The sequence below is a fragment of the Pseudoliparis swirei genome, chromosome 10 (assembly GCF_029220125.1).
Source record: "Pseudoliparis swirei isolate HS2019 ecotype Mariana Trench chromosome 10, NWPU_hadal_v1, whole genome shotgun sequence".
Lineage (NCBI taxonomy): Eukaryota > Metazoa > Chordata > Actinopteri > Perciformes > Liparidae > Pseudoliparis > Pseudoliparis swirei.
In genome coordinates this window covers 17,744,594-17,762,707 of record NC_079397.1, presented here as the reverse complement: position 1 = coordinate 17,762,707, position 18,114 = coordinate 17,744,594, and the positions used below count along the sequence as shown (strand labels likewise).

At 48.1% G+C, this 18,114-nt stretch overlaps 1 protein-coding gene across 1 annotated transcript; it reads left to right on the top strand.

Moving 5' to 3' along the window:
• Nucleotides 1-1,241: 1,241 nt before the first annotated feature.
• LOC130200401 (protein mono-ADP-ribosyltransferase PARP12-like) lies at nt 1,242-17,469 on the top strand. Its single transcript, XM_056424659.1, has 12 exons — nt 1,242-1,564; nt 3,138-3,279; nt 3,701-4,709; nt 4,811-4,861; nt 4,935-5,061; nt 5,895-6,060; nt 7,120-7,240; nt 7,503-7,599; nt 7,698-7,767; nt 12,207-12,337; nt 13,044-13,195; nt 16,401-17,469. Exons 1-12 carry the CDS (start codon nt 1,293-1,295, stop codon nt 16,838-16,840), a joined length of 2,778 nt encoding a protein of 925 aa, XP_056280634.1. The 5' UTR covers nt 1,242-1,292; the 3' UTR covers nt 16,841-17,469.
• Nucleotides 17,470-18,114: the final 645 nt, after the last annotated feature.

Here is an 18,114-nt window from a genome sequence, read left to right as displayed (position 1 = left end):
CTGACAGACACACAACGACAGACACACGTGACAGACCGACGGACACACAACTGACAGACACACGTGACAGACTGACGGACACACAACTGACTGACGGACACACAACTGACTGACGGACACACAAAGACAGATTCATTTCTAAGATTCCCTTCTCACGTGCAGCTCGCCTTGAGGGGGGGGGGGGGGGCTGATGGGAAACCTGCAGCCGCCCCCCCCCCCCCCCCGGCCGCTCATTGGCTCACGCGGTCACTATGAGATGTTAGTGGTTCAAATTATGATTATTTCTTTACCACCTTAGCACAAATCGACAGAAGTTGGTCTAATAATGAAAATGTTCTTATGAGTTTTTTTAAACATTAACACATTATGCACGAGCCCATTTAGGAACACACGATAACATATATCATGTGATATTTGTTGTGGTACATGTATGTAATCCTACTTAATAACTCTGTAATAACACTTACTGACTGCAGTTTTTTAGTTCCCCTCATTGAGTTTGTCTGTTGTTTTTTATTTTATATTTGTATCTTACCATTATATTTGTTTTGCCTTGATTCTCTGTGGAGCACTTTGTAAACTCTGTTTTTAAAGGTGCTATATAAATAAAGTTTTTATTATTTTTTTATTATTATTATACTGTCTACATGTCAGTCAGGAAAAGAAAATGCAGAGTATTTGATATAAATTATTAAATCATGTGAATATGAGTTCTCCTGCCAAAAGATAATATATATATATTATATATATGTGTATATTTGGTTGCCCTAATTAAAAACAATATTAATATATTTATTTTGTGCAGGAGAATTCATAGTCACATGATTTAATAATCTATATCAAATAATCTGCATTTTCTTTTCCTGACTGGCATACAGTGTTATAATAATAATATTATTATTTATATAGATTTTATACAGATTATTAAATCTATATAGAGTTCTCTTGCAAACAAATATATAAATGTATATATATATTATTATATATATACACATATGAATACACATATATATATATATTTATATATGTACATATAAATAAACATATATATATATAATTATTCATAAATGTCCATGTGTTGTCTTTTACTAAAACAAGAGGGTGTGAGGTCATACAACACGTCGACGCCCCCTAGCGGAGAAGAGCGGCGTTACAGCTCCAATTCCTGCTAAAAATAGACCCGGTTAAGTTTCGGTTTCCAAACATCAGAAACCAGCGCGAGCTTTCCGTCTCCACGGAGCTGGCAGCAGTTGGGAGGCGGAAGGAGACGCGGAAGGAGCCGGGCCCCGAACATGGAGTCTGTGATACTGAAGTTCATCCTCGAAAACCAAGGAGCCGTCGACACCGATTATTTGACGTGTAACCTCGGCTCGGGAAACGTTATTGATGACGTCATCCGCAACCGGGAGAAGTTTGCCCTGTGTGAGCCCTTCGGGCAGCCGAAGGTGGTGGCCCGGACCCGGCTGAAGCTGTGCCGGGTCCTCGAGTGCCCGGGCTCCTGTTTCATGCTGCACCTGTGTAGACAGTTCCTCTTCACCGGAAACTGCCCGTTCAGCCAGAGGAGGTAAACACTCAGAGCACGAGGCTGTGGAGAGGCCTGCGACCTGGCTTCAACTCTGTCTCTGTTGTTGTTGTTGTTGTGTGTAAATTTAAATTCGCATAATCCCCATTTTCTAAATGTAATTAAAGTCAGTCTGTGAAGAACGAGACGGTCACAGGTGCGTTTAATGACCTGTTTTTTAAAAATGGCCTCGACCCGCGTGATGCGTTCATGTACTATGCAAGCCTCACGCGGACACCTCCAGGATAATTGAACACGTGACGTGGTGAAAGCGTGTCGCCTCAGCTTTAGAGTTCTAAAGGAAGCCTCGAAGTCTGAGCGTGAGTCCGAGACATGTGGCTAAAACCACTGAAGTTTTCACTTTCATTTCCGGAAAACCCGAAACCCCCCCCCCCCCCCAATCCCCCCATCTACTTTACGCCCCTGGCCCAACATGGCGGTGCGACAGGTGTAACTCTCGGCGTTTCTCAATTCAAAGTACACGAGTACAGACTTGTGTTCTTTCGGAGTCTAGACTTCGGAGTCCAGACTCCGGAGGACGGGAGAACGGGAGGACGGTCTCTCTGCGATTGGAACAGCAGCTGACTTGATGACGTCACCACATCAGCTGTTCTTGCTCCTGCGTTTACTCTAATTATTCACTGTAAATTATTTTTTACAGTCAAATAAACAAAACATCCTAAAATGACATTCCTGACTCAACAACAGTCGTATTTATAAAAAGTCAACTGTCAGTAGTTTATTTTCTCCTCCGCTACTGTTTCCGGTTGCTGGTGAAATGCATTCTGGGATATATGCTGGCCAGAGGACGCACAAGTCTCCTCTGATGCATTCTGGGTAAAGTGGGAGGATCAAGTCACATCCGGGTGTTTTGACCGTGCTTTGCGAGAAGCGGACTTTGAATGTGAACATGTCCCCGGGCTGCGACTGATGACGAGACACGAGGACACAAGTACGCTGATTGAGAAACGTCTATCTCTAGGGCTTGATGTTTTTTTTCCGATTACAGACGGGTCGGTGGACTGAAAGAACATATATATATATATATGTATATTTATATGTGTGTGTGTGTGTGTATGTATATATAAGTATGTATGTTTGTATATATATTTGTGTATATATATTTTTTTTAAATATATAGAAAAATATAAATATAGATATAAAAAAATTAATAATAATAAACAAAAAGAAAAACAAACACAAGATGTCATGTAAGTTCATTGGCAAATACCTAAATATATGTATTTATTTATATATATATTTTTATATGTATTTATATTTATACATATATATATATATATGTAAGTTCATTGGAAAATACTTAAATATATGTATTTATATATATATATATATTAGCTGTGTATAACTCCAATTGGTGTAAACTTCAAGCCGGTCCATACTGTGTTCTCTAAACAGAACTCTGTGTAGATGCAAGTCTTTCCAACCAACAGGTGAATGAGTAAGACACTTTCACATCCATTCAATGTGTCCTCTTGTATTTCTAAATACGCAGCGGTTCCTAAATGTTACGCGGGAATCCAACATGAAACTCACGTCTCGTGCTCTTTGACGACAGGGGCGGATGCAAGCACTCCCACGAGCTGGGCTGCGGTAACAACGCGGCGCTGCTGAGCGCCCACGGGCTGGACAGTCTGAGCCGGACGGAGCTGCGAACGCTGCTGCTGCAGAGCGACAACTGGAACTGTCTGATACCCGAAGTAAGTCGGACTCCAACCAGAGCGGGTTTTCCAAATCCTGGTTGTCGGATCAGTTTGCCACCGCCTACGGAAGAGGATCTGAAAACCTTGATGCCCAAGAAGAGCAGGGCGTCAAACTCATCTTCACCGTGGGCCACATCAGCATCATGGCCCCCTCTTAAAGGGCCGGTGTACCACTCCCCAACATACTGTTAGATAACTCTCTTTGAATTTGATTATTGTTTATTCGAGAGTAGAAATATTGTTCACATGAACATTTCTCTAACAAATCCATGTAATTTGAATCCTTCAAAATAAAAGCGCAGGATTTAAAGGCGATCGTGTGTCTTTCAAGCCGTCAGGGGCCGCGTAAAATGACGTGGTGTTCGTTGCCTTGTGCCCTGCTTGATCGTAACCACCATGTTTTCTCTCTTCATGCCAGATATGTCACAATTACAACAATGGCGGCGGCGAGTTCGGCCAGTGTGGGGACGGCCACGACTGCAAGAGGCTGCATGTGTGCGAGAGGTCCATGAACCGGGACTGCAGCTGCCCCAAGGCCCATGACTTTCACGCCCCGCAGCCGTACGCGTGCCTGCAGAGGAGAGGCGTGCCCGACGACCTCTTCCCCTCCCTGAGGTCTGTGTACGCCAACAGACTGGCCTTGAAGTACCACGACAGAAAGAGCTCCGGTGGCGCCGCCAACAACAACAACCCCCACGATGCGAGCGGCGACGATGGTCTGAACCCACGAGCAAGGCAGTGGGACAGAGGGAGAGGGAGAGGGGGCAACAGGGGTAACCGAGGTAACAGGGGGTATGGAGGTAACAGAGGTAACCGGGGCAACGGAGGGAACAGAGGGAACCGGGGCAACGGAGGTAACCGGGGCAACGGAGGTAACAGAGGTAACCGGGGCAACGATCCTGTGCAGCATCGAACCTCTTCCCCCGACGACATCGCCGTGGGCATCGATGAGTTGGACCTGTACACCGAAGACGGACTGAGCGACAGCCGCTGGTTCGACTCGTCCTTCAGTGACGACTTCGTCGACCTTCAACCGCTGCAGCGAACCGGCTCCACGGACGACATCCCCGCTGCCGTCAGCGCCACTGCCTCCGCCACCGCCACCGCTCCCGCCACCGCCACCGCCACCACCACTGCCACCGCTCCCGTTCCCGCCACCGCTCCCGCTCCTGCTCCCGCCACCACCACCGCCTCCGCCACCGCTCCCGCTCCAGTTCCCACCACCGCCCCCGCTCCAGTTCCTGCCACCGCTCCCGCCACCGCCTCCGCCACCGCTCCCGCTCCAATTCCCGCTCCCGCTCCCGTTCCCGTTCCCGCCACCGCCCCCGCTCCAGTTCCAGTTCCTGCCACCGCCCCCGCTCCCGTTCCCGCCACCGCCGCCGCAGCCGCCGCCGCCGGGCCGAGCACGCGGCCAGGGCGCGTCCGAGGTGAGCGATGCGCCCGCTCGCTAAAGCTCCCGTTACGAAACGTCGCTTGAGAGAACGTCGGAAAAACTTCACGGTGCTGTTTTTTTGTTTGCGTCCTCCAGATAAAACGGAGATCTGCATGTTCTTCATCAAAGGACACTGCGTGCACGGCGGTGAGTCGTCCGTCCGGCTCGTCTTCTGCGATTGTCGAGCGTCCTTTTGAATTCGTGGCCGATGTCTCCTCAGAGCAATGCTTCAAAGTCCACAACAAGATGCCGTACAAGTGGGAGGTCAGGGAGGGCGACCGCTGGACCGACCTGCCGGACAACGAGGCGGTGGAGAAGCACTACTGTGACCCGACCAACGCATACAGGTACGGTGTGGTGACATGGAGGACGCACAGCGCTCATCATACATTCACAAGGCGCCTTTCAAGGGGGCGGCTGTAGCTCAGTGGGGTAAGGGGCTCGTCCTGCAACCCCGAGGGTGTGGGTTCGATCCCCGCTCTCCCCATTAGTAGCAAGTCGAAGTGTCCTTGAGCAAGGCACTGAACCCCCAGTTGCTTCCCGGGCGCATCACTGCAGCCCACTGCTCCTTCATAACTAAGGATGGGTTAAATGCAGAGAACTAATTTCCCCTTGGGGATTAATAAAAGTATATAAAATTTTAAAAAAATTAAAAAGCTCTCGGGGTCGCCGTGCAACACATTAAAATCAGTTCAAGGATGGACACACTTAAAAAAGCAGATCAACCAAGAGGGGAACACGTCAGGCGTAGGCCCGCCTCAAAGGTGAGTTCTGAGGTTTTGAATACCACTGAAAGAAAACGGATATCAGACTGTTGCGCTCGTAGCTAGCGCTAGCTCATAGCTAGCGCTAGCTCGTTGCTAGCGCTAGCTACGAGCTGATATCCGTTTGCTTTCAGAGCTAGCTTAAACTTGGTTATAATGGCTAATTTATTATTTGCTGGCCTACTTTTATGAATGCAAGGCTTGATCCAGGCTGCTCTGGTCGTCACCCGTCTCCACGTGTTCGTACCCAACCCGTCTCCTCTCGGCCTCCGTAAAGCTCACGTTGCATCTCGTGTGCTTTGATCCCGACAATAACCACATCGCGAGAACAAGAACCAACGTGGCGGCGGGCGGCGCCGCTCACATGAACTGAACGGTGTGAATCTAACGCTCGTTTTCTATTTGCTGTGTTTTAGCCGCGGCTCGCCACCGGTGCATTTTGACACGATGACCCGCGGATCGGACAAAGTGCGTCGACTCTCGACCGCAAACTCTCTGCTCGAGCCCGACTACATCCACACCACCGAGTGGGTTTGGTACTGGGAGGACGAGTCTGGGAAGTGGAACTCTTACGCTTCAGCTGTGAGTAACTGGAGTCTCTGTCTCGTGATACCTGCAGACGGCACACCAGGTTAAAGTCTGTCGGATTCTTCTTTATAGCAACACAAGGTTAAGTTATGGAATGCTTCATGGGTATTCTAAAAAAAAGGACCGCCCCAGCCCTTGAGCTGAGCGCGGTGTGTCCTACTGACCATTGCAGGGTACGTCTGATCAAAGTTTGAAGCCGTGACTGATGACGCCATGTCACACGGACCCTGTAAACATTGACCGGTCCTCATCGATAAGGAGTTGGCAGGCGGAGGAGCTTTCAGGGATGTTCTCCACAGCCCTAAATGTGACTGGTGGCTGGGGCGTAGTTAGGCTCAGCTGTGGGGGGGAGTGGCTCGGGGAACAGATGGAAGAGGCCTAATTGGCCTCAGCTGCAGGGGATCAGCTGATGCCAATAAGGCTTCTTCCCAGCAGCTGTTCCCTCCACAGCTGAGCCTAACCACGCCCCAGCCACCACCGTCACATGTTGGACGACTGAAATGAGACATTTTAGTTAAAGTGGATCCACCTTCCAGAGCCGAGGCCGTGGGTGTCGGGTTACACGTCCCAGCTCCGATGAAAACCGCATCCGAGTCAAATGAGATCAGGGACTGACATTTCAGAAATGTGGTGCATCTGCAACAAAAGCTTTAGTTCAGGTGTTCCACATTCAAATTCTGTTCCTGATCATTTCCACAAAAAATGGTGACCAGGGAATGAAATTACATGTTGAGATTGTTTTGCTTGACTAAATGTCTGAGAATGATGCAAACGTAAAAATGTAGTTTTTGGCCGCTACAAACACAGAATGAAGGACATTAAAACAAAGACGGCTGGTTAGCTTAGCATAGAGGCTGCTAGCGCTGGCTAGTTGTCGTGTTTTCATTTCACTGAATTAACTGCAGCACACAATTTGAACATTTCTTTCTTTATTTCCTTTTTTTTTTTAAACGTTTTTTTTTCGCACCCACTAGCAGCACGCTCCTGATTGGTCAGTGGTCCCCGATGTGTTTTAGAAGTTTAAAACCCCTGTTCCTCTGTCTTGTGATGCAGGAGGCTGGACACAAAGCAGCCACCATGGACAGCTCCACCATGGAGCAGAGGTTCCTGAGCAACGACAGAGATGTGGTGGAGTTCACCGCCGGGTCACAGTCCTACTCGCTCAGCTTCCCGGGTAAACAAACGTTCCGCAACAGATCTCTCCGTTTACACCTTTTGTGCATGTACCCTGTCCCAATCCCCGGGTTCCCCCCCAGCACCAAGGAATGAGCACACTTGTTCCAATGTGTGTCAATCGCCCTGATTCCCTACAGCTGAGGCCAATTAGGCCTCTTCCCGGCACCTGTTCCCTACGCCGCTCACTGAGCCTCACCACGCCCCGGCCACCACAGTGCATGTTCTGGAGAACTCATTTGAATCTCTTCTTTCCCCTGAAGACATGATGCAAACGAACAAGCAGTACAGCACCAGGAGGCTGGTGAAGCGACGGCCTCAGTTCGTCTCCGCGGGCAAGGTCCTCACCAGGAGAGTGAGGTACGACGTCTCGAACACGCCGCCGTGCTTTTACACCTTTTTTCTTTTAGAAACCTCAAAGTCGATAATCCTGCTCCCACTTTGCTTTCGGACCCCAGAAGGCCGCAGACCTTCAGCACCACACCCGACAGCTGGGACAGGACACAGATTCCACTCACGGGATACGCGGTACTGTGAACGCACCACGACTTCAAGAAGCCCACTGACACACAGACATGAAGGAAAGACCACTGACAGACATTTACAGAAAATAAAAATAAAACAGGTTTTCATTGAAACGCCATGACAACATTAACACAACAATTTATGAAAAAATGATCCTGCAGATTTGGTGATGAGTACTAATGTCATATGATTCATTTAAAAAGTTTTATTTTAGTTTTATCTTAAACAACTGATGACTTGTTAAATGTTTCAACGGGAGTGGTTAGATAGGACAGTTAATGATTTCCTACAAATATTTGATAATTTGTACAAAAATGGTGCGATAAAGAGCAAAATGCTACATTTGTGCTTTATACTAAATATATTTACAAAAATATACATGTGATACTCTGACTTTCAAATGTTGAAGCAGATTAACAGAAATAAATGTTGCATGTTAAATATATCATCATTGTTCTGGAAATTATTGTTAATAAGGTGAGGAATAATTAACATTGATATGTGATCAGACAGTCACTTTATATATATTATTTTTTAATTTTATTATTATTAAAAGATGATCTGTAAGTTTGTATCAAACAAGTCGCCCTCGATATTATTTTGTATTCTTAAAGTCTCAGTTTCAAAAAGTTTTGGTGACCCGTGCTAAACTGTACTGGAAGTCGGCCATTTTGTTTCTGTGTGATTTCTTTTCTTCTTTTTTCATGCTTTAGTCTTGTGAATTCCTCCTCGGTGCATCATCGGACAGAATTCAAATTTGGTCAGTGCAGTCTAAAAACCTTAGTAATTAAAACTTATCAAAATCTAGTTCCGTAAAAGGCTGTTGCCGTGGCAACGCAGTCCTCGTCGGCTAAAATTGCGAACTTCGCACACTCACTAGCTGTCCTAAATGTAGTTGTATGATATGATTGTCATTCTTCAAAATGGTAATTCAGCTCGATAGCTGCCCCTACAAAATGTCAACAGATGTCAACAAAGCAGCCCTTTCAAAGTTTTGACATAGAAATACAACATTTTGGGAGGCTTATGTAACACACGTTAACTTAAAAATAATTATCTTGGGATGTTGTCTCCGCCTCAGAAAGGGAAGATTTACATCTTCAGTTGGTTCCAATGTAGCAATGTCCGAATGTATCGCGAGACCGACCAGCACACTGTTGGCTTTGGTCTTTTTGTTATTGTTTTTCACAATAATACAAAAATTATCATTAAAAAAACGCTGGCTAAGATGGAGAGAAATGACTGCCGGGAATGAACGGAGAAAGAAGGACAGACTGAGTAATGGAGGTGAAGTCCTGAAGCCAGGCCGGCGCCCCTGGAGAGGCGCTGATGTCGCATGGATAGTCAGAACTGTAGTTCATCGTGCCGCCAGCAGGCGGCGACAAGAGCAACGCGGTCCATGTCTGCACACTTCATCCTTTAAAAAGAAAATGTTGTGTGGGTGTATATGTATGTATGTATATATATATATGTGTGTGTATATATATATATATACATGTGTATATGTATATATATATATATGTTTGTATATATATACACTACCGTTCAAAAGTTTGTGATCACTTAGAAATGTCCTTATTTTTCAAAGAAAAGCATTGTTTTTTTCAATGAAGATAACATTAAATCAATCAGAAATACACTCTATACATTGTTAATGTGGTAAATGACTATTCTAGGTGGAAACGTCTGGTTTCTAATGAAATATCTCCAGAGGTGTATAGAGGCCCATTTCCATCAACGATCACTCCAGTGTTCTAATGGTACATTGTGTTTGATCATCGCCTTAGAAGACTAATGTCTGATTAGAAAACCCTTGTGCAATTATGTTAGCACAGCTGAAAACAGTTATGCTGGAGATATAAGCTCTAAAACTGGCCTTCCTTTGAGCTAGTTGATTATCTGGAGCATCACATTTGTGGGTTCGATAAGACTCTCAAAATGGCCAGAAAAAAAGAACTTTCATGTGAAATTCGCCAGTCTATTCTTGTTCTTAGAAATGAAGGCTATTCCATGCGAGAAATTGCAAAGAAACTGAACATTTCCTCCAGCGGTGTGTACTACTCCCTTCAGAGAACAGCACCAACGGGCTCTAACCAGAGCAGAAAGAGAAGTGGGAGGCCCCGGTGCACAACTCAGCAAGAAGACAAGTACATTAGAGTCTCTAGTTTGAGAAATAGACGCCTCACAGGTCCTCAACTGGCAGCTTCTTTAAATGGTACCCGCAAAACGCCAGTGTCAACGTCGACAGTGAAGAGGCGACTCCGGGATGCTGGCCTTCTAGGCAGAGTGGCAAAGAAAAAGCCATATCTGAGACTGGCCAATCAAAAGAAAAGATTGGTATGGGCAAAAGAACACAGGCATTGGACAGAGGAAGATTGGAAAAAGGTGTTCTGGACAGATGAATCCAAGTTTGAGGTGTTTGGATCACACAGAAGAACATTTGTGAGACGCAGAACAGGTGAAAAGATGCTGGAAGAGTGCCTGACACCATCAGTCAAGCATGGTGGAGGTCATGTGATGGTCTGGGGCTGCTTTGGTGCTGGGAAAGTGGGAGGTACCAGGTAAAAGGGATTTTAAATAAGGAAGGCTATCACTCCATTTGGCAACGCCATGCCATACCCTGTGGGCAGCGCTTGATTGGAGCCAATGTCCTCCTCCAACAGGACAATGACCCAAAGCACACCTCCACATTGTGAAGAACTATTGAGGGAAGAAGCAGGCAGCTTGCTGTCTGTAATGGAGTGGCCAGTCACCAGATCTCAACCCATTGAGCTGTTGTGGGAGCAGCTTGACCGTATGGTCCTCAAGAAGTGCCCATCAAGCCAATCCAACTGGTGGAGGTGCTTCAGGAAGCGTGGGGTGACATTTCAACAGATTACCTCAACAAATTAACAGCTAGAATGCCAAAGGTCTGCAATGCTGTCATTGCTGCAAAAGGAGCATTCTTTGACGAAAGCAAAGTTTGAAGAAAAAAATGTATACTTCAAATACAAATCATTATTTCTAACCTTGTCAATGTCTTGACTATATTTTCTATACATTTTGCAACTCATTTGATAAATAAAAGTGTGAGTTTTCATGGAAAACACGAAATTGTCTGGGTGATCCCAAACTTTTGAACGGTAGTGTATGTGTATATATATATATATATGTGTATATACTAGGGCTGTCAATCGATTTTAAAAAATGAACTAATTAATCGCACATTTTGAAATTCATTAATCGCGATTAAAAGTTTTTTTTTTCTTCTAAAGACTAAATCTTCTAGATGAACGAGTAATCCCTTCAGACAGAGTATATTTTAGACACTTGTTTAATTGTATTCTTTTTTAAAGACCAAACTTCACACAGAGCTGTGTTTTCAAAGAGGCTCCTACCTATAAAGGGCCAGCGAGGTATTTAATATCGTGGATGATAAATTGTTTCTTCAGTGAAACATCAGATTAGTAAACAAGGTGTATTAGAGACCCCATTGGTCCTGTCATCTTTAACACTGAACAGCAGAACCAGTGGCCTTGGTAACTGACTGACATTCAAATATGTCACGTGACCCTCTGGAGGCTGGGCTCATTTTATACATTTTACAAAACAATGTAAATTCACCTTTTAAAGGCTTTTGCATGTGACACATCCCAGTGTTTCCCCCACCATTCTATCAGGGTGAGGCCCCGCCCCCCTGTCATGTTCTCTATCGCGCCAGATTACAGCAGAAGTAATGTACGGTTATGTTCTTAAAGACGTCTTTGTTCTTGTATTAAACTAAACGTCTGTTGTTGGTCGTCTCTACAGCCGCATGTCATTCTGTCTCCACGTGTCGGTCACTCTTCTCGGCTCTCCGTCTCGCCGCAGAGCTCCATGCCGGCGTGTGTGCGCGCGCATCGGGCGGAGCAACAACAAAAAGTCCCCTGCACCTTCCGACACGTCGCCCTCTGCTTCTCTGTGAATATGGAGGAGCAGATGGGAGGAAGGAGGCGGACTGCCGCGGTTTGACACTCAGAGGAGTGAAAAAACTTCAACGACACCGGAAGTTAACAAAGTTGCGTTAAAATATTTTAGTGCGTTAATCGCGGCCAAATTAATCGCATAGATTAACGCGTTAACGCTGACAGCCCTAGTATATACATTTTTATATATTTGTGTATATATTTATATATATAAATATGTGTGTATATATATATATATATGGTCTCAATTAAAAGTATAGTAGTCAATCATGGAAAATAAATAAATATTACTCAAATTATAATAGTCATCATCCTAATAATAATAAATAATAGGTTGTATATTAATAAATCAAAAACTAATGGGATCCTAATACTATTGATGAAAACAGTCATAACAGAGTGCTGGACGTGTAAATAACAGGATGTTCTGCATGGGCTGAAGAGTAATGGTGTTTCTTCTTGTTTCTTTGTGTTTCTTCTTGTTTCTTTGTGTTCCAGCGAGTTCCCCTCCTGCGCTCCTCCGCTGAGTTCCAGGATCTGGAGTCTCTGTTCGGCCGAACGCTGCGAGGCTTCGACATCGTTCAGATCGAGCGGGTTCAGAACAAAGCCCTCTGGGAGATCTTCCAGTGGTACGTGGGGGTTAAAGAAAAGTCGGCTGAGTGTTTAACCCTCCTCTTACCTTTGGGGTCAATTTCACCCCATTCAATTTTTAACATCTCTCAAAAAATGATAGACATAATTTTTTTTGCTTCATATTTCATGACTTTTCCTAATTTATTGGGGACAACTGGGAGAACATAAAAGTCACATATGTTTTCACTGTCCTGAACACAACTCGTACGCATCGGTGTTCTTTGGGTTCAATTTGACTCCAGGCTGTTTCTCACTTTGTAAAACATATAAGAAATATCAACATTTTTATTTATTTAAAGGCTATCTAGGTCGTCAACAAACAAACATAAAGTACCTGACACTTAAACTTGGGAAACAATATTAATTCTAATAATTTTCTGGAGGTTTAAAGGGTAAAAGATGTTAGTACATTTGAAGGTAACAGGAGGGTTAATATCTTCTTTGTGTTTTTGTATTTATTGACACTGATCTAGCTCATCTTTATATCAGGGAGTCCAAATGAGCGTCAACTATCACTAAGACCCTGAAAATCTGTCTCTTGTGTTATAAAATACTGAATGACGCAAAACTACAGAGCAAAATCCCTTCCTGGTTGAACCGATGATGCGTCTCTATCGATGGAGGCCCCATCGTGGCCCTCCCCTCGGGGCTCAGCCCCCCTCCTGTGAGTCCTCCCGGCCTGATGTCTTCCTCCTCCTGCAGGCAGAAGACTCAGATGAAGATGAACAACCGGGGACGCCCCGTGACGGAGAAGCAGCTCTTCCACGGCACCGACTCCAAACACGTCCATGTCATCTGCCTCAGCAACTTCGACTGGAGGCTGTGTGGCGTCAACGGGACGGTGTTCGGCCAAGGTGAGCCGGGCGGAGGCAGCTGATTGGATGTAGCCGAGAGGTGGGAGGTGATTGGATGTAGCCGGGCGGAGGGAGGTGATTGGATGTAGCCGGACGGAGGGAGGTGATTGGATGTAGCCGGACGGAGGGAGGTGATTGGATGTAGCCGAGAGGGGGGAGGTGATTGGATGTAGCCGAGAGGTGGGAGGTGATTGGATGTAGCCGAGAGGTGGGAGGTGATTGGATGTAGCCGGACGGAGGGAGGTGATTGGATGTAGCCGGACGGAGGGAGGTGATTGGATGTAGCCGAGAGGGGGGAGGTGATTGGATGTAGCCGGACGGAGGGAGGTGATTGGATGTAGCCGGACGGAGGGAGGTGATTGGATGTAGCGGAGAGGGGGGAGGTGATTGGATGTAGCCGGACGGAGGGAGGTGATTGGATGTAGCCGAGAGGGGGGAGGTGATTGGATGTAGCCGGACGGAGGGAGGTGATTGGATGTAGCCGAGAGGGGGGAGGTGATTGGATGTAGCCGGACGGAGGGAGGTGATTGGATGTAGCCGAGAGGGGGGAGGTGATTGGATGTAGCCGGACGGAGGGAGGTGATTGGATGTAGCCGAGAGGGGGGAGGTGATTGGATGTAGCCGGGCGGAGGGAGGTGATTGGATGTAGCCGGACGGAGGGAGGTGATTGGATGTAGCCGGACGGAGGGAGGTGATTGGATGTAGCCGAGAGGGGGGAGGTGATTGGATGTAGCCGGACGGAGGGAGGTGATTGGATGTAGCCGAGAGGGGGGAGGTGATTGGATGTAGCCGGGCGGAGGGAGGTGATTGGATGTAGCCGAGAGGTGGGAGGTGATTGGATGTAGCCGAGAGGAGGGAGGTGATTGGATGTAGCCGGGAGGGGGGAGGTGATTGGATGTAGCCGAGAGGGGGGAGGTGATTGGATGTAGCCGAGAGGGGGGAGGTGATTGGATGTAGCCGAGAGGGGGGAGGTGATTGGATGTAGCCGGAGGAGGAGGTGATTGGATGTAGCCGAGAGGTGGGAGGTGATTGGATGTAGCCGGACGGAGGGAGGTGATTGGATGTAGCCGGGCGGAGGGAGGTGATTGGATGTAGCCGAGAGGGGGGAGGTGATTGGATGTAGCCGGGCGGAGGGAGGTGATTGGATGTAGCCGAGAGGAGGGAGGTGATTGGATGTAGCCGAGAGGTGGGAGGTGATTGGATGTAGCCGGGCGGAGGGAGGTGATTGGATGTAGCCGAGAGGGGGGAGGTGATTGGATGTAGCCGAGAGGGGGGAGGTGATTGGATGTAGCCGGGCGGAGGGAGGTGATTGGATGTAGCCGGGCGGAGGGAGGTGATTGGATGTAGCCGGGCGGAGGGAGGTGATTGGATGTAGCCGGGCGGAGGGAGGTGATTGGATGTAGCCGAGAGGTGGGAGGTGATTGGATGTAGCCGAGAGGGGGGAGGTGATTGGATGTAGCCGGGCGGAGGGAGGTGATTGGATGTAGCCGAGAGGGGGGAGGTGATTGGATGTAGCCGGGCGGAGGGAGGTGATTGGATGTAGCCGAGAGGAGGGAGGTGATTGGATGTAGCCGAGAGGTGGGAGGTGATTGGATGTAGCCGGGCGGAGGGAGGTGATTGGATGTAGCCGAGAGGGGGGAGGTGATTGGATGTAGCCGGACGGAGGGAGGTGATTGGATGTAGCCGGACGGAGGGAGGTGATTGGATGTAGCCGAGAGGGGGGAGGTGATTGGATGTAGCCGGAGGGAGGTGATTGGATGTAGCCGAGAGGGGGGAGGTGATTGGATGTAGCCGGGCGGAGGGAGGTGATTGGATGTAGCCGGACGGAGGGAGGTGATTGGATGTAGCCGGACGGAGGGAGGTGATTGGATGTAGCCGAGAGGGGGGAGGTGATTGGATGTAGCGGAGAGGGGGAGGTGATTGGATGTAGCGGAGAGGGGGGAGGTGATTGGATGTAGCCGAGAGGTGGGAGGTGATTGGATGTAGCCGGGCGGAGGGAGGTGATTGGATGTAGCCGAGAGGGAGGTGATTGGATGTAGCGGAGAGGGGGGAGGTGATTGGATGTAGCCGGGCGGAGGAGGTGATTGGATGTAGCCGGGGAGGAGGTGATTGGATGTAGCCAGGCGGAGGAGGTGATTGGATGTAGCCGAGAGGGGGGAGGTGATTGGATGTAGCCGAGAGGGGGGAGGTGATTGGATGTAGCCGGGCGGAGGGAGGTGATTGGATGTAGCCGAGAGGGGGGAGGTGATTGGATGTAGCCGGGCGGAGGGAGGTGATTGGATGTAGCCGAGAGGAGGGAGGTGATTGGATGTAGCCGAGAGGTGGGAGGTGATTGGATGTAGCCGGGCGGAGGGAGGTGATTGGATGTAGCCGAGAGGGGGGAGGTGATTGGATGTAGCCGGACGGAGGGAGGTGATTGGATGTAGCCGGACGGAGGGAGGTGATTGGATGTAGCCGAGAGGGGGGAGGTGATTGGATGTAGCCGGACGGAGGGAGGTGATTGGATGTAGCCGAGAGGGGGGAGGTGATTGGATGTAGCCGGGCGGAGGGAGGTGATTGGATGTAGCCGGGCGGAGGGAGGTGATTGGATGTAGCCGAGAGGTGGGAGGTGATTGGATGTAGCCGAGAGGGGAGGTGATTGGATGTAGCCGAGAGGGGGGAGGTGATTGGATGTAGCCGAGAGGGGGGAGGTGATTGGATGTAGCCGAGAGGTGGGAGGTGATTGGATGTAGCCGGGCGGAGGGAGGTGATTGGATGTAGCCGAGAGGGGGGAGGTGATTGGATGTAGCCGAGAGGGGGGAGGTGATTGGATGTAGCCGGGCGGAGGGAGGTGATTGGATGTAGCCGGGCGGAGGGAGGTGATTGGATGTAGCCGGGCGGAGGGAGGTGATTTGATGTAGCCGGGCGGAGGGAGCTGATTGGATGTAGCCGGGGCAATTTTTACTTATTTCTTTTTTTATTATTTAAAAAACCCATTATATTTATTGATTTCTTTCCGTGTGTACCTCGTCCAGGAAGTACAGACGGGACACAAAGAACAGAGCACTATTAATAACATAATTATTAGAGGGCCTTATGGGGCGTGTGTTGGCATCAGGGGCCACATTATGTGCCTTAGGGGCCGTGTTGACCTTTGACCTGCTGTGTTTCTGGCGCTGGTCGTTACTGGACCTCAACGTGACGATGTTCCACTCTGTCTTCTCAGGGAGCTACTTCGCCCGGGACGCCAAATACTCCAACAGCTACACCGGGGACGCCGACCTCAAGTCCATGTTCGTGTGCCGGGTTCTGGTGGGAAGCTACACCAAGGGCCACGCCGACTACCGCCGGCCCCCTGCCAGGAACGGCGGGGACGTGGACTTCTTCGACAGCTGCGTGGACGACATCACCGACCCCTCCATCTTCGTGGTGTTCGAAAAGCTCCAGATCTACCCCGAGTACCTGCTGTGCTACCGGGCCGGCATGAACGCGTACGGCTCCGCGCCCAGACCGCCGCCCCAACCCGCCCGCCCCGTGGCTCCGCCCACAACGCCCACGTACAGACCCGCCTATTCCCAGCAGAGCTTTGCTCCACCGCCACCGCCACCGCCGGCTCCTCCGCCGACTCCTCCGCCAAAGAAGAATGACTCGTGTGTCGTGTCTTAGGGCCTCCTTTTCCTTTTCCTTATTTTACCTTATGGATCAGGATCACTTCAAGGGGCGGGGCGGCGCCGGGCAGACGGGGCGGCGCCGGGCAGGCGGGGCGGGTAGTTTGGCGATGGTATCCATTAAAGAGCCGGGAGGAGTTTCTATATACTTATATATTTTATCATAATTTGTTCGTTTATCTTTATTTTTTCAGTTTTTTCAAATGGAAAATGGTCCTGAGGTTCACATGCTGTACTTTTTAAAATCAAAATGACTTTAAAAATGTTTAAATTGTAAGATGTTTATTTTACTCTAAATAGGTAGGAAATCACAAAAAATCCAAAGTTTGAGGACTCTATTTTCCTCGGTTCTCTTCCGGTAATTCTTGCAGCCAGAGTTTCTGCTGCGCCGCTCCTCGGCCACTAGAGGGCGACGTCACGTCCGAGAATGAGTCGTCACACTAATTAAAGCTTCATTTAAACAAGATGTTGGAGTCTGTTGAAGTTAAAGCATCTTTTATCGTTGTGACTGAGTGTGAATACAAAATACAAATATCAGAATTTTACAAATTGTACTGTTGAAAACTGAGAATGTGTTTTTTTTAAATCAATAAATACATTTAATAAAAGCAGAAACTGCACACAGAAGCAGCGTTTTCTTGTGTGTGTGTGTGTGTGTGTCCTGCAATGTGAAGATGAGATTTCCCTTTTACATTATGCAATAATTAATATGTATTATCACCGCAGCATCTTCTAGCTGTTTAAACATTTTTTTATTTGAATGCAATTTATTTTATATGAACTGAATATATATAAACCTATTTATGGACCAACCTCACACATTTTCCTCAGAGGGCTTTACAATCTGTACACACAACATCCCTGTCCTTTGACCTTTGCCCTCTCACATCGGATCAGGAACAACAGGTAGACTGCAGCTTTAAGGAACGAAGTCATAGAAATCCTTCCAGCTGGGAGTTCCTCCATGAAAGCAAACCTGCGCTGCTCCACAGTACCACTGTGTCGCTGCGTGGTGTACTGTAGTTGGTGGTGTACTCTTTATCCCCCAAGGGTGGAAACAACCCCCCCCCCCCCCCCCCCTGAGGGATGCGACCGCCCCCCCGGTGGCAGTAAACATCCTCCGACATTAACCAGCCTCCAGAGCCGCCAGGAGCTTCCAGGAAATCCTTTTTTCCTGCATTATAGGAGCTCATGAATTAAATATGACTCCTCCTCCCTTGGGGTTTTTGCGCTCACCCTTGCCAGCGTGTGTGTGTGAGGTGTTTATATTTC